At 29.1% G+C, this 16,220-nt stretch overlaps 2 protein-coding genes and 1 long non-coding RNA gene across 3 annotated transcripts; 2 read left to right on the top strand and 1 right to left on the bottom strand.

Annotated features, from left to right (window-relative positions):
• The first annotated feature begins 1 nt into the window (after position 1).
• LOC140919546 (uncharacterized) lies at positions 2–361 on the top strand. The gene is made up of 2 exons (XR_012162203.1): positions 2–106; positions 209–361. It is a non-coding gene; the product is annotated as an uncharacterized lncRNA (long non-coding RNA).
• Positions 362–1,604: 1,243 nt separating this feature from the next.
• Positions 1,605–4,216, top strand: LOC101509709 (polygalacturonase At1g48100). The gene is made up of 6 exons (XM_004494397.4): positions 1,605–2,073; positions 2,399–2,566; positions 2,655–2,696; positions 2,782–2,989; positions 3,080–3,161; positions 3,404–4,216. Exons 1-6 carry the CDS (start codon positions 1,708–1,710, stop codon positions 3,906–3,908), a joined length of 1,371 nt encoding a protein of 456 aa, XP_004494454.1. The 5' UTR covers positions 1,605–1,707; the 3' UTR covers positions 3,909–4,216.
• Positions 4,217–10,599: 6,383 nt separating this feature from the next.
• Positions 10,600–15,479, bottom strand: LOC101509386 (probable boron transporter 2). Its single transcript, XM_004494396.4, has 12 exons — positions 15,232–15,479; positions 14,816–14,898; positions 14,460–14,652; positions 13,965–14,103; positions 13,656–13,821; positions 13,382–13,548; positions 13,104–13,277; positions 12,905–13,000; positions 12,650–12,787; positions 12,195–12,520; positions 11,577–11,844; positions 10,600–11,184 (listed from the first exon to the last, which is right to left on the bottom strand). The coding sequence occupies exons 1-12, from the start codon at positions 15,333–15,335 to the stop codon at positions 10,864–10,866; spliced, it is 2,175 nt and encodes a 724-aa protein (XP_004494453.1). The 5' UTR covers positions 15,336–15,479; the 3' UTR covers positions 10,600–10,863.
• Positions 15,480–16,220: the final 741 nt, after the last annotated feature.

Raw genomic sequence — 16,220 nt, 5'->3', positions numbered from 1 at the left:
TTTGTTTGGTTCATCATGAAGAAGCAGCCTTGTGTAGTTAATATTATTATTAAGTACTTTTTTCTACCTGTAAAAGTGTATCTAATCAATTTCAAGTGGTTAATAGGTAATTATTATTTATTATTTTCTTTTTGTTGATTTGTTCTCACACCCCACCTACCTAAAACCCCTCCAACTTTCAATTTATTATTTTTGTTCCTGCATGTAGAAGAAAAGCAGCTTCAGGATGATTATTACTTTGTAGGATCAGATTGTTCACTCACCTTAACATGAACCGTTGTTTATTGATGTGATATACTTGATCACCACTACCCCACTGAACTAGTAGGAGATGTTTCAAATCATTAAGTTATTATTATTATTTCTCCCATTCTTATTATTATGATATTATAAATTTTCCGTGTAAGATTTTCTTGCATCAAATGAACTGTTATTTATGTGTTAAAAAAAATTGAGTGAATCGATTTTCCGTGTGAGATTCTTAGTCAGTATAGATATTCTTTTAAGAAACTAATCCAAACAGTTTAAGATTCTTAATCAGTATAGATCATATTTTATTTAAGTAAATAACCCAAACCAAAACTACATGCTAACTACTTTTTCTATAAAAATTGATCCGAGCCACAGCCATTCTAGGAAAAAGTTTTTGGAGTAATTATTGAAGGTTGCTCATCCCCAAATATTTTACTTAATTTTATGCTATCAGAAGATAGAGTAAAAAGTAAAAAAGAAATGAACAAACATGAGTGAACGAGACGTAGAATTCTTGGCAAATATGAGAGAAACGAGACATATTTGATTTTGTTTGTAGCAAGTTAAAATTTATTATGGTGAAAGGATTTATTGGCAAAGAGCTAGAAGTAAGTTTTGAGAAACATTTGATTACAAAAACTAACGTGATAAAAAGATGTATGTAATTTGTTATTTAACAATTGTGGATGAAGCAAAAGATTACAAAGTTGTAGTTGATTTTTGGTTGTGTTTTCTTGTAACAAACTCTTGTGTTTCTATTTCTTAGTACTCCTTGTACTAAGAATTTTTTATTTTTTTTTATGTTACATGAGACTTTTATGAGGCCATAATAAGAAATAAAATTCATGTGAATTTCACCGTCCAATAAAGAATGTGCTGAAAAGAAAGTGTTTCAAGCATTGTTTAATTTTCATGCCATCATAATGACAGAACTACAAGCAAGTTGCACAAGATATATATATATATATATATATATATATATATTTGAAGAACATGGTAATTAAGCTAATTTTCAACTGTCAAATGCCCACTAATCTGATTAATTTCTCGTTATTCTGTTTTACTTTTTTCAGAACACTCCACATTTACCTATCTAAATTAGAGAAAGCTCAAACACTCATGATGTATATTTGTCTTTTCCTATACCAAAAGCCATTAAAAAAATATACAACATGAAGATGAAACTTTAGCAGAAATTCCACTATACCTTATTAATATATAGTAACTTCCACTTTTGATTCGGCTTTCACTTCAAGAGCCAAACTCAGTTAAAATTTGTTGCAACTTGCAACTTGTGTTGTTATAGTGCTTATAGTACTACCATTTATTCTTGGAACTAAGGTTGCATAATGCATTTAGTTAGTTAATTATTAGTGACTATATATTTATTCCTTTTACCTAGTTGTTGGTAGTGTATTTGTATTTTTCTCTATCACTGCTAAAAAACTGTTGAGAATGAAGCATTCTCATATTTTACCACAAGCATTCTGTTTATTTTTCTTTATTTTAATTTTTTTAGTCCAAGCTAGGCATCATCATTCACATAAAAAACATAGCCACTCACATTCTCATAAATCATATGGAACCTCACCACAACCACCTGCGCCTTACTACAATAATGCCTCTGGCATTTTTGATGTAAGATCATTTGGTGCCATTGGAGATGGAAAAAAAGATGATACTGAATCATTTAAGATGGCATGGGATACTGCTTGTCAAAGTCAATTAGAAGATAATGTTATTCTTGTTCCGCAAGGTTTCTCGTTCATTGTTCAATCTATTATTTTCACCGGTCCTTGTCAAGGTGACTTAGTATTCAAGGTAATAAAAATTTATACTTCCTCTTTCAACTTATAGGTCCAACTCAGATTTTTTACGCCTATGCAATCTGTCCAACAAAATCTCGACTATTGGATATCCATGATCCAATTGTTGAGAGTTGGTTGAACTGACTGCACAACTGAAGAAATCATCTGATGCTGCAGTATGGTGTTACAGTTGTAGAAACCATTATATTTAGAAAGAGAACATTCTCTTTCTAAATATAATAGTTTCTACGACTGCAGTCTGCAGAGGATTCGAGTCCTTTTTTAGAAGCTTTAAGGATATAGCTAATTAACCGGTGGACTTTGATGGTATGATTAAGGTGGATGGGACTGTTATGCCACCTGATGGACCTGAATCTTGGCCAAAGAACAACAGTAGGCGCCAATGGCTGGTATTTTACAGAATCAATGGAATGTCACTAGAAGGAAGTGGTTTAATAGATGGGAGGGGACAAAAATGGTGGGACCTTCCTTGCAAGCCTCACAAGGTAGTGATGATTTAGAATTATAAGGTAATGATGGTTTGACAATTTTGATGCTTCAAACCGCCTCTGATCTTAACATTAAATGCCACAGGGATCAAATGTGACAGCATTAGGACCTTGTGATAGCCCAATTGTAAGTTTTCAAGGCCTTAATTAATTTTTTCTATGTACATCTTCCACTCATGAAATTACATTATAATAAACTGTACATTATGCAGGCCATAAGGTTTTTTATGTGTTCAAACTTGACTGTGCAAGGTCTTAAAGTGAAGAACAGCCCTCAATTTAATTTCAGATTTGATGACTGCAAAAAAGTCTATATAGAATCAATTTATATTACAGCTCCAAAACTAAGCCCCAACACGGATGGAATTCACTTAGAAAATGCCAATGACGTGAAAATATATAATTCTGTGATTTCCAATGGTTAGTTTGGTATATATATATTTTAAACTATCCTCATTTATTGCATCAAAAGCATTAATATTAAGTACATGGCTGGTTTATCTTTTATAGGTGATGATTGTGTGTCCATCGGATCTGGGTGCTATGATGTTGATATAAAAAACATTACATGTGGACCTAGTCATGGAATTAGGTAACCAATATTATTTGACAAATTTTGACACATAAACTATAGTTATTAAATTTTAAATTGCATCTCCAATCGCGATTGCAGTTACGCTTTAAACCTTTACATTATAGTAAAATACAATCAATTTGATGTAGTCTAAAGCCTTAATATTATGACTAGAGACTGCAATTTAGAACTATAGTGAAAAGTACATGAATATTTATATACATTGATCACATGTCTAACAATTGTTTATCATTATTCAGCATTGGTAGTTTAGGAAATCACAATTCAAAAGCATGTGTATCAAACATTACAGTTCGAGACTCGATCATAAAAATGTCAGATAATGGAGTTAGAATCAAGACATGGCAAGGTGGATCAGGATCGGTATCAGGGGTGACATTCAATAATATTAATATGATTAGTGTAAGAAATCCAATCATAATTGACCAATTCTATTGCCTCACTAAAGAACATTGCACCAACAAAACCTCAGCAGTATTTGTATCAAACATTCTTTACACAGACATTAAGGGAACTTATGATATAAGAAGCCCTCCTATGCATTTTGCATGTAGCGACTCTGTCCCTTGCACCAACATAACACTATCAGATATTGAGCTTCTTCCATCTCAAGGTGATATAGTATATGATCCTTTTTGTTGGAATGCTTATGGAGATTTGGAGACACTAACTATTCCACCTGTCTCTTGTTTGCTAGTGGGAACTCCTCAATCCTTGTTAGACTATGACATAGATCATTGTTGACTCTTTAGATTCTTTAATTTAAACAAAAGTTCTATGTTGCAAAATCACTTCATATTGAAGACGTATCGGATACTCACAAAATAATGCCTGTGATTATTCACAATTATTTTTATTTTCTCAAATTATTATTATTGTGTTTCATAGGTGTTCATGTATGATGTATATATGATTATTAGGAGTTGTTAAAGAATGTAGCATTCGATTTTGAATCTTATGTTGTGATTGATGAGGAGTTGTGTTTTTTATGCTCCTCCCTTAAATATAACCTATGTGCCATGTGATTTATAAAGGTTTGAAAATGGATGGTCTATATGCACAATCTCTTGTAGTTAGAATCCATTTCCATTTCAAATACAATAGAAAATGGACTATAAAGTACAATACATAGTAATTTATTTTAGCAAACATATGTTCGGATAAACAATTTTATAAATTATTTATTATATAAGTATGTAGTTAATTATTTATATATAAATTATTTCTATAACAAAGATAAAGTAAAGTTTAAATTATTTTCACATAAATTATAAATTGTTTTTATAAGCGATTTTGAATATCTTACGAAAATATGTTCAAATAGTTTAAGAAAATATCAAAGTTTTTTTTATAAATTTTTCAAATAATCTCACAATTATATATATATATATATATATATATATTATAATAATTATATATAAACCAATAGTTGATAAATATACTTTAATAAAAGTATTATTATCGATTTTATTTATTTGTTTTTTAATTTATGTGAAATAGTTATATAAAAATAAGAGTTTAGAAAGAGTATGGAGAAGAAGATGATAGTATAATGTGAGTGATTTGAAGAGGATTTGTAGCCATAAATAATAGTGTTGGTTCTCGAGACAAAATGGGCTTTTCAGTTTTGATTTCATGTATTGCCAGTGGCCACGCTGATCATGGCACAAAAAGTCACTGTGAAGTGAAGTGAAGTGGCTAAACACACCTTTTTTCTTTTCTCAAAAGTTATTATCGGTATTTGCACAAATGCAAATAGATAAAATAATGCGAACACAATTAATGTTCAACTGGATTCATGGAATTTTTATCTAATAGTTTGTTATACTTATTTCTGCTTTAGAAAAAGGTGAGGGCTATAAGTAGCTACTGAATGATGGATTCGCATGAAAATTTATCCAAACTCCAAAGTGAGAAAAGAATCTTGGCCATTTTGCCTACAACATCTCTTTTCCCAATTCAAAGTTTATTATAGTATATAATACTTTGATGCTTATCTTATTTTCTTATGAATAACATCTAAAAATACCAAACGAATACAACTTTATTTTTGCATTATCATGCTCCAAGAGAAAAAGTAAAACAAGAGAGTGTGCCAAAAAAAGATAGACAACTTTACTATACAGTTTATAAACATTGGCATTTTTATATGGTGGGAAGAACTATCATTTCATTCTGTCTTATATTGTTAAATAAATTTATTTTTGTCTAAAGTCTCAAATGAAACTCTGAGGATGATGGCCTTTATGCACGCCAGCTCTAGTTCTAGGCGCAATAGGTCGATAGATGTGAAGTTTGTTCAGTTCCACAACTAACTTTTAACCAAAATAACTGACTTAACTAATGTTAATATCTCTCAAGTTGGGAGGTGTATATATCTCTCTCTAAATCATCATTAAATTATATTAATTTTGATGGATTAAATATTGTAACAATTATTATGATGTAATTAAAATGTTATTTTAATAAATTAGAGATATAATTAACCTTTTTGAAATGATAAACTTGTGGTAACATGCAAAGATGAAAATTGAAATTTAGTTCAAAATTGTTGACGTTTGTTAAGATAGATGATTACTTTGACATATAAAAAGGATTAATTTGACATTGAAAAGATAAAAAAAACACGATTAAAACTTTAAAGGATGTTAAAGAATCTCTGATGTAGTTTTGCGTAAAATATTAATTGAATGGATTGATCATTCTATTGAAAGTAAAATATTATAATTGCTTTATTATTTTTTTAGAAATGATTGATTATAAAACTGATTAAGAAAAATTGGTATTTTCTATAACATTAAGTGTTTTTTTATTATAAATTTTGTATCAAGTCTCATTTTTTTAGACAAAGTCCTGATTTTAAAGTGAATTAATTAGTTTGTTTGTCCACTCTACAAAAAGCCTCCATTAAAATATATATGGTGTATAACTAATATATGTGCCTAACATTTTTTCTTGTGTATGGATGCTAAACCATGTGTTGTACAAATAAATGCTAATTTTATTTGGATCCAAAATATATGTTTACCTTTTTTGGGTCCAAAATAGGTGCTTACTCAAAGATGATTAAAAATCAGGATTTGCAATGAGCACAACGGGCCTATACAAATTAAATGGGTAGGGCTATGGAAGCCCACGATGTTGGCCTGCTCATTGATAGAGCAGCAAGCAAATTGATCCAGCAAAATTTATCTCGTACCCTTTAAATTATACTCCTACACCCCATAAACACCATGTATTATCTGAATTATTTTTCATTTATAATAAATAAAAAATCTACCCAGTTACTTTTTTTATTACTTTCAGCTAACTCCAAATATGACATTTTATAAATAGAAATATATTTCAGCAAAGTAGAATTTGACTTTTCTCAAATTTCAATAAACTCAAATTCAATATTATTATTTATTTAAGGAGAATTTTGCTGCCAATTATATTTCGAATTGGTTTAATGAATAAATTTGTATAAAAAGAAATTCAGCATCATCGAAATTCAATTTTTTAACTTTTCAAAATAGAAATTAAATTAATTAAGTGTAATTAAATTTTTAAATTTTATACAAAATATAATCCAAATTTATTAAATTATTCATTTAAATGTCAAACTTCCAACTGACTTCATTAAATACTTTTTATTAAAATATAAATATACTAACAATACTATCATCAAACAAATCAAAAATAATTTACTTTTAATACTAAGATTTGATGTATTTTTTATTTATAATAATTAACCAAGGATAAATTCTGAGCACTTTTCCACCAAACATAAAATATGGCACGTGAAATTAATTAAAAAAAGAAAGAAGATAGAAAAACTTGGTAGCAGATTGGTGACATGAAAATCGATAGATTAAAGGGAAACATAAGGAATCTAGCTAGCTAGCTTATTGCATTTTCTTCCCACCACTCTACAATGTGTAGCCATAGGCCATAGCATATAATAACAAGATAACGTCACAACTCTGTCTTAATCACGTACTAGTAGAATAAGTAATTTTTTCACCTCTAGTGCTTCAATAAGTAATTTCCATTTTGTGACTATAAATCATCCTTTATTGCTTTAATCTACATCACGAGTTTGATTTGTTGTGTGTGTGAGCATACAATTATTACATTTTGTAATTGAATTATACAACACGTGTCAATGGTTCAATGCTATTTTGTTCATATAAGCAACAAATTGAAAAAGGTTTGCACAAGTGCGAACCTTGTGTGGCCAATAATGTTGATAATGTTATTTTCAAATGATGGTTGAAAACTTTACATTTGTAGTGATGATATGGTCAACTAATGTGTCAATTCTTGAGTATAACTTATTTTGGTTCAATTCCTCATACTACTAGATGATGTAAACCAACTTTTTTGTCGTTTATCATATTTGATGTAATGTAACGTTATCACTTTTGATCTTTATGTTTTTTTTTTTTGTTACTCAAAACGACAGAGATCTTGGAATAATTAGACAGCGATATAAGCTTTTTAAGCAAAATCAATGAATTAATTAATGTACTCCACCACAAGCATTACTAAAATATTACGCAATACTATACTTAAATTTTAATTCAAAATAATTATAGTAAAATTTATTATCTCTTTAAAAATAAAAAATATTACACAACATCGTGATTTTAAAAATAATTTATTATATTAAAGTTTTTTATTTTAAATAATTTTAAATTGAAACAATTTTTAGGGTCGATTTTATACAGGTTTTTTTAAATGAGTTTAATATTTGATAATAATTTAAATATAATTTAAATTATTTATTTTTTATTTAATATATACTTTAATTAGTTATTATTTATTTATTTATTTGGATCTTTTATTTTTTCAAGTGATTTATTAAAGTCATTTTCATTGTATCTCTTTCAAATAATTTTATAATTATTATCATGAAATTTTGAAATTAAATAATAATCTGTTGTAATTTTTTTTTGGATTCTTATCCTTTAAAAAAGGAAAAGAAGCTTCTCATTGGATAGTTTTTAGAATATTTTTATATGTTTTAAATATAATAAATAAGTGAAAAGTTGTTAACTTTTAAAAAAAAAATGATTCTTTAATGAAAAATTGTAACAAATCGAACCTTGATAGTTTCTAAGAAAATATTTTTTTATAATTATTAAAAAAAATCACTACGATAAACAAATGCAAAATTTTGTTTTTTTTATTCTCTAATAATAAATAATTTTTAAATTATTAAATATTAATATCAAAAATTTAAAACTCGTAACAAACCAACTATAAATAAAGATAATTGCAATCTAAATCACAATTAAGGTTATATGAACTGCGACACAACTCTTGATAATATTAATAAAGTTTGTGCAACATTATTAATGTTTGCTCACTCAATCACTTTATTCATATATATTTGAATAGATAATGAATTTGGCAAAATTACTATAATAACATGATTTTGTAAAACCTATATAAAGTGTAACGGTTGAAAAATTAAATAATTCACTTTGATTTTGTTAACTTAGTGTCAAACCAAACATTGAGAATGGTAGTGGGAGCCACCTCTTCTTTTTTATGTGGTTATGCGGTGGGAAATAAATTAAGCTAAATACTTTTTTCCCTCTCTTTTGAAAGGCTCTTTTCAATGAATTCGTAGTCGTAGCCAAGTGCTGTCTTGCTTTCATGCTGTAATTATGACCATGATTTTGACCATTGATAAGAGGTGAATCTTCCACGACACTATCACTAAAAAGGTTACCCCTAATGTTATCATTTACACGCCAATAAGCAATTGATAAATTAGTCACATGCTTTTGTTGTAAATGTCATAGATAAGGAGATTATATTAATTTTATTGCATAACTTTGTATGGACGAAGATGCAACAACAAATAGAGTAAAGATAAATAACATGATTGTGCAATTACTCTAAAGTGCGTATCGACATTAAGCTTTAGTTTTAATTCACCCTAATCCTTGTTATAGTTGCACATCTAATATTTAATATATCAATTAATGATAATTTAAGAACTATACTTTTCCAACTTCAATTTGTTCATAAGAAAAGAGATGAAATTAGAGTTTTGATTTTAGCCTATGTTTGGAGCAAAATACATTTAGTTATGATGTTCTTCTTTCATAATCAAGTTGTTTATTTATAAAGCAACATGCATCACTTGTTTTTCACAAGAAACAACTCTTAACAATGCATAATCTTATATTTTGGTGAAATTTATGCAATATTTTAGTGTCACTTTAAGTGCAAAGAATATGGTCTTATTTATATTTTGTAATTGTGCAACTTTTTGGTGCCATTTTTGGTTTGTAAGGAAACTTATTTTAACTAATAAATGTATGGTGTAAAACATATATTTTCATTGATTGGTTTTGTCTTACTATTAGTTGATTTAATTAAAGAGAAAAAAAGTACAACATAAATTTTTCGCAAAAAATAAAACTAAATTTCTTTTATTTTACAGGGATTAAAACGATTTTATTTATTTATTTTGTAGAGAGTAAAGTCAGATTTCTTGTATTTTACAGAGACTACTTGTATATTTAAATTTAAAATCATTAATTATTCAACCTTTAAAAAAACTAATGGTGTTAGACATTAGAGACTAAAACAAAAAACGTCTGCATTTTATAAAGACTTAAACAAAAAGTTTTACTTTGCAAGAACTAAAATCAACTTTCTTATATTTTACAACGACTAATTGCATTTTTAAGTCTTATTTATATTTTAAAGACAAAATACATTTGGTAGTCCTTTAAGTTAAATGAAAATATCATTTAGTCCTTTATCTTTTTTGGGTATCAAGTTAGTGTTTTATATGTGTAAAAGTATTATCGTTGAACTATTTTTAGTTATAATTTTGTTTCAATAATCTTTAGCTATAGCTTTTAAAACAATTATTATAAATTTTGTTAGTCAACATATCTAGAATAACCTTGTAAATTTTCATGTGATTTCATTAATTGGTTAAGAGAATTTTGCGTTTAATTTCAAGAACCATAAAATATCTCTCACTTGAATTCTCTTTCGTTTATTTTTTTCTAAAAGTTGATTGATGGTTTATATTGTTATGGTTATTGCAATCAAAATCCCTTAAAAAATACATTAGTTTATTGAAAAAATTGAGAATTTTAGGTTTCAACTTAGTTGACTTCAAATTAGGTTCAAATGTGTAAATATTTACAAATATAAAGGACTAATTTGACAAATAAAAAAATGATAAATGAATAACATAATAAAAAATAATATATATAAAATTAATCTATTATTTTTATTTAACTTACAAGAATGCAAAATATATTTTTGCTATTTTGAATTACAAGAATTCTTCTTATATTTGACATCAATGGATATTCAATGAAAGGAGATTCTTCATAAGAAATTCTTATATTGGATATCCTATGAAGTATGAACCATACAATTGTTATATTAAGTCATCCAAAATGATATTCCAAAGTATTACAAGACTCAAACTAGTCATCATTTTATTGAAATTTGAAACAAACCGTGATGATGATATACATTTGCACAAATATAGTAACATTAAAGGATACAATTGACATAGGAAGCCCCACACTTTGGTTACATTACATACACCTGTTGTATATAGGTAATCAAAACACTTTACAAGTTACAACAATGAGCCAAACAAAATCAAAGAAACAAAAACTAAAGTGAAAATGAAGCAACAAATAAGCCTCCTACATCATTCTAACATTAATTATTTGTTGTCCTGTTGTTTTTTAGAATCAGGTTTGAGAGGACTTATTCCCTTAGTTGGCAATCTCATTTCTCTAGCCATTGGACTATTGATGCCTCTTACGCCTGATCGAGGACTTTGCTCTGTTGAGAACTCACCCACACGAGAATTGAAAGAAAGGCGCGGGCTCATACGACTTTTAGGATCATTTCTCGGTGTTGGAGTCGAGCTATTGATCTTAGGACTGTTAGTATGCCTAAATTCGCCACGGCTTCTAGTGATAACTTCATCAAATATCTCACCTTCTCCGATATGGGAAGCACCAGTTCCGAACTCTGATTGCTATTAAGACAACATACACCAAATAAGTAGTGTATTAGACTTTTATAGTTTAACTAATTCATCCTTACAAAATCAGCTTATATAGTGATGGATGTCACTCGTTATAAATTATTTTTCAGATTTTATCTCTTTTCAATATGAGGCTTGAGTTTTTTTAATTAAGTGTAACCACAAAAATATACATAGAAAAATGTTAAATGTCAGAAAACATTATATCACAAAAACTAGCTGTAATTGGTTTGACTTTTCAGTTATGTGTGCCGACTAATTGATGGTTTTTAGTGAGTAATAATTTTGTGAGAAATAGCAATTCTGATATACATAACATACTGACTGAAAATTGGATTATTATTTCAATATTATTATTAAGCTTGTTGGACAAGAAATCTTACTGATGCAAGGTTGAATGGCAGAGCAGTTTGCTCTTCATAAGCTGCAGCATCCAAGTCTTGAAGGTGTGCACCTTTGAAAAATTTGGGGAGAAAGTATTGTCTTAATGGAATTAAGAGCATGATCATCAAAGGAAACATGACCCCAGCAATAGGTACCCAAGTTAGTCCAAAACATATAAGTAGATAAATGGTTTGGAAAATTGTGAATGTTGCTATTGTCTTGAAAGGAACTGTTTCTACAAAAGTAGCATGGTAATCTTCAAGCACCCTGCAACATCAAAAGGAAATTTGTTCATCATTATAAGCATATAGATATAAGATTAAAAACATACTCCCTTTGTTCCAAAATAAGCGTTGTCCTAAACTTTTTCACACAGATTACGAAAGACAATAAATGACTAAAAAATATTGCAATTTTATAAAATTATCCTTATTAACTATTACTCATTAATAATAGTCGTCAATGTATAGTAAAATATAATAACTTGAAAGTTATGCGGACAACATTAATTAATTTAGGTGTAGAATTGAAGAAAAAAATTATATGTTAAACTACACATATTTTGGAATGGATAAAGTATATATTAGATCGATGAAAGACATAGAATGTTTATTTACTTGTATCTTCTGCTTGGTGCAGTGAAGAGTAACAGGATCCTTTCCCAAAACTGGTTTCCAGGTAAACTTTCAATAGCCATGAAAGCAAAGTAACCCCAAAGTACTGAAGTTGGTATTTTCTTGAGAATAGGCATGGCTGCAACACATCCTCCCACCATTACTGCTTGAAGCAGGTTACTGACTCGTTGTTCCTTCACTTCAACAGGAAGCAAATCATCTATTTCTTTCTCAACATCAAATATAGTCTCATCTACTGGGGCGTCGACATTTCCCATACTTGTAGCTGCTTGAATGGTTGATTCTTTTAATTCTTTTAGTCCTTGTGCCTGCCCGGGGAGAAATTCGTCGAAAGAATCTATGTTAGTTACAAATTGTTGCTATTGAATAGCAACTACGTTTAATTGTAAATCACGGTAAGGAAACAAAAATAGAAAAAGCTTAGAGCATAAACTTACTTTTACAGAAGGGTCCTGGTAAATAAGAGGTGTCTGCATTTGATGGTATACTTCTTGCATATTACCATATAACTGTCCTAAACTAGCATTCTTACTCATACTGTTTCGCGCGGTTATCACCAATCTGTTACGAAGCAACTGTACCACCATTGACATATTCACATTACTAAGAATTGTAAATTAATTAGGAAGGAATTGACAAGATGATACGCATTTGTCGGAAATTAAGTGTGAGTGGTAGTTTCACATTCTTACCTGATGTTTAAGAGTTGCGAGACTCTTTGTATGCATCGGAGACTGCGGTATGACTCCATTTGCAGGAGGAATTCCAATAAGGCCACACAATAAAGTCTAGCATCAAGAAACATGAAATTTACCATTAGAACTAGGAAAAAAAATTAAGGAAGTTGAAGTTCAATAAGCCAGGAATAATGGATATAATGAATTGTCATACCAAAAAACCCAAAAGGAGCAAATCATAATGGTAAGAAGAAGGCTTTCTCAAATTGAACTCTTTCTGTTGTGCAAGCTGAGAAGCCACACTGTGATCAAAGTAGTAAAGCACTGCAATCATAGTTGCTGGTATAAATGCTCCAATTATGAAGACAACAGGAACATTAACCATATCCTGTTATGAACAAATCAATAAAATTATAATTTTTGTTCACAAGCCATGTTGTTAATAAAAAATGTTACAATGGACAACAAGTAGAGAATTTGTAGGTTACATGCCTTAACAACAGTCCAATTATCATAGGCACCGGGCGACCACGGGTTCGGACTAAAGAGACGCCTTGGGATACCTTCTGGAACACTTGAGGTCGGTATGTAGGACACACCTGTCCAAACTAAGACCATAAGCGGCACACCATAGTCAGCTGTAAGGCTGCGAAGCCAACCTGTAGTTAAACAAATTATTTTCTTAAAAAACCAAATTATGAGAGTAAATAGTCATACAATATATAGTGTGACTAAAACATAATAGCAACATTTATGTAACACTTACCGCTACCATAACGCCATGATCTAGCCTTTCTGCTTTTTAATGCAGTGAGGAGAAGACCAAATGAAAGGACTAAAGCAAACATCCCATTAGCAAACCTCCATGAAGGTAAAAACTCAACTAATTTTTTATCTTCTCTGTTCGGTATGCGAAACTCATCCACGAGTCCCTGAACAATGACGATAATATTTGGTATTAAATAATGTTTTTATATCATGTCAATTTGCATTAAGTTACACCTTTGCTGATAGACAGACAGACAGACAAATAGATAGGATAAATGACCAAGGTAAAATTTGATAATTGTCTTACTTTTATAGCTTGCTGCATGAAAAGCATTGCAATGAGCATACCAAACAACTCTCCAGCGATTCGGGTAAACCGGTTGATGATGGAACATGCTCCTAAGATGGCTAGTAAGAATAATATCAATGCAGTCCAGACGCATACCCTACATTATATAAAATAAAATAAAAAATGATAAGCCGCATATAATGACAGAAGCACTAGAACATAATTGTATCAGGGTCTAAAAACATGAAGGAATTTCGATTGGGTTAATTGAGCTTAACTAATGGCATAATCACTTGTGAGACTGTTTGACAGAGTTTATAGTAACAACTTATGACATGTTCATAAGTTGTTTTCAGCTTATTTTCATAATGTCTTCAGAATAGCTTATGAAAACAACTTAAAGTTTATACGAAAATAATATAACTTTATTTTATTTTTTGTTATAGAAATAACTTATACGATAAGCATTTATGCTAAAGTTTAAAACAAAAATAAAAAGAATAACTTATTTACCATCCAGTCCATCCTAAAAACAGATTCCTTCCCAACTCAGGTCTTTCTTTTGCAAAATTGAACATGAATGTGTACATGATAACAGTAGGTTCTGCCACTCCTAAAATCAATAAAGGTTGACCACCAATTATTGAGTGTATAACGCCACATATTGAAGTGGCTGCCAAGGTTTGAACAGCTGTTAGAACACCCTCTGCAAATTGCAAAACAACAAACACACATTCAATTATTTCCTATTTCCTACGTCTGGATTGGTGGTATAGGATGGAATGAAATGGAATTAAACTATTTCATTTTATTTTATACCACCGATCCCAAAGAAAAAGAAAAATACCGAATTTAATAATATTTTGTACCAGTATTTCGCTCTAATTGTTCACCAAATGAAATAACAGGTATTGCAGAAGCAAAAAATATGTATGTTGTGGGGGCCAAAATCCTGTAAAAAGAAATCAAAATCGATGATAGTTATATATCAATTGGTCAAAAGAAAATTATAATCTAAATATTAGCACTAATAACTATACAGTATATAATTTGCTATGAAATGGAAAAAATTATAGAGATTAAGTTTGATGCTCTAATTATTTAAATTTTTTACATTGCCGATCAATCACAAACTATTATTTATATGACTTTTTAAATTAGATAATATAAAAATACTGTTTAAAATATCGACAGTAAAAAAAATTACATTGTCAATACATATAAATTAAATCCAAAATTATATAGTACTAATAAAAAAACTATAGTAAATAATTTAAGAATATACCTTAAGCCTGCTTTGATTCCACTTGTCCAATCTTGCTTGTAGCACATTAACCTTCCTCTTAGATCATTCTTGATTCCTTCAAAAGGTACAAATGTTTCTTCCATAGTTTCTTTTTTTTTCTTTCCTTTTCCCACCAAAAAAGGTTTAGGGAGGAATCAATATCAGATTCTGAGTACCTTCTGTTTTTTCAGCAGAAAGTTACAGAAAAGTCCCTTTAGGACTAATAAACACTTCCAATCAAAACACAAAAAAGTATAATTTACATGATTTTTTCTTCCTGTTTGTAACTAATCAAGGTTAATCACAAGCAAATTGAGGAAGGAGGATAGAAGAATGTGGTATTAAATTTAACAAGGGGGTGTGATTAGCATGAATAGTGCAAGTTGGGTTCAAAGACATATGTGAGAATAAGAGATTCAATGTTGTGTAAAATGCCAGCTGTAGAAGCAAAGTGATGCTTGTGACCTTCTCAAGGGGTTCCTAATAACAACAATGGTAATGTGTTTGAAGAGTATTTATAAGCTTAAAAAAGTAAATCAAATGAAGGTAGATTTGATGTGGAAGTATATAATACTGTATAATCACACTGGCTTGGAAAATGTAAATACAATCATATATAAGTAATATTTCATGTCCTTCTACCTTCATCGTCAACAACAGCACACCTTTTTTTTTATGCCAAAAAGTCAGCATCACCAATAATCGGACCCACTGAATTATGTGGGATCTTTCTATAAAGAAAAGTGTATTTTTTTTTAAAAAAATTATTATTAATAATTAGTTGTTAATTTTATTATAAAAAGAAATTAAATATATAATTTCTTTATCAGTTCAACTTTCTCAAAGCAACAAATTAACTTTAAAAATATTATTTTCGAACCAATTAATTTATTTAAAAAAATTTGGTATATATGAGTTGTTTATATTAAAAATGATTTTTTTAACGCTAGTGTGAAAGGAACATTAATTTACCGTTAAATAACAATAGA

The sequence above is a fragment of the Cicer arietinum genome, chromosome 3, assembly GCF_000331145.2.
Source record: "Cicer arietinum cultivar CDC Frontier isolate Library 1 chromosome 3, Cicar.CDCFrontier_v2.0, whole genome shotgun sequence".
Taxonomy (NCBI): Eukaryota; Viridiplantae; Streptophyta; class Magnoliopsida; order Fabales; family Fabaceae; genus Cicer; species Cicer arietinum.
The sequence above is the reverse complement of the archived record's forward strand: the minus strand, read 5'-3'. Positions and strand labels throughout refer to the sequence as shown.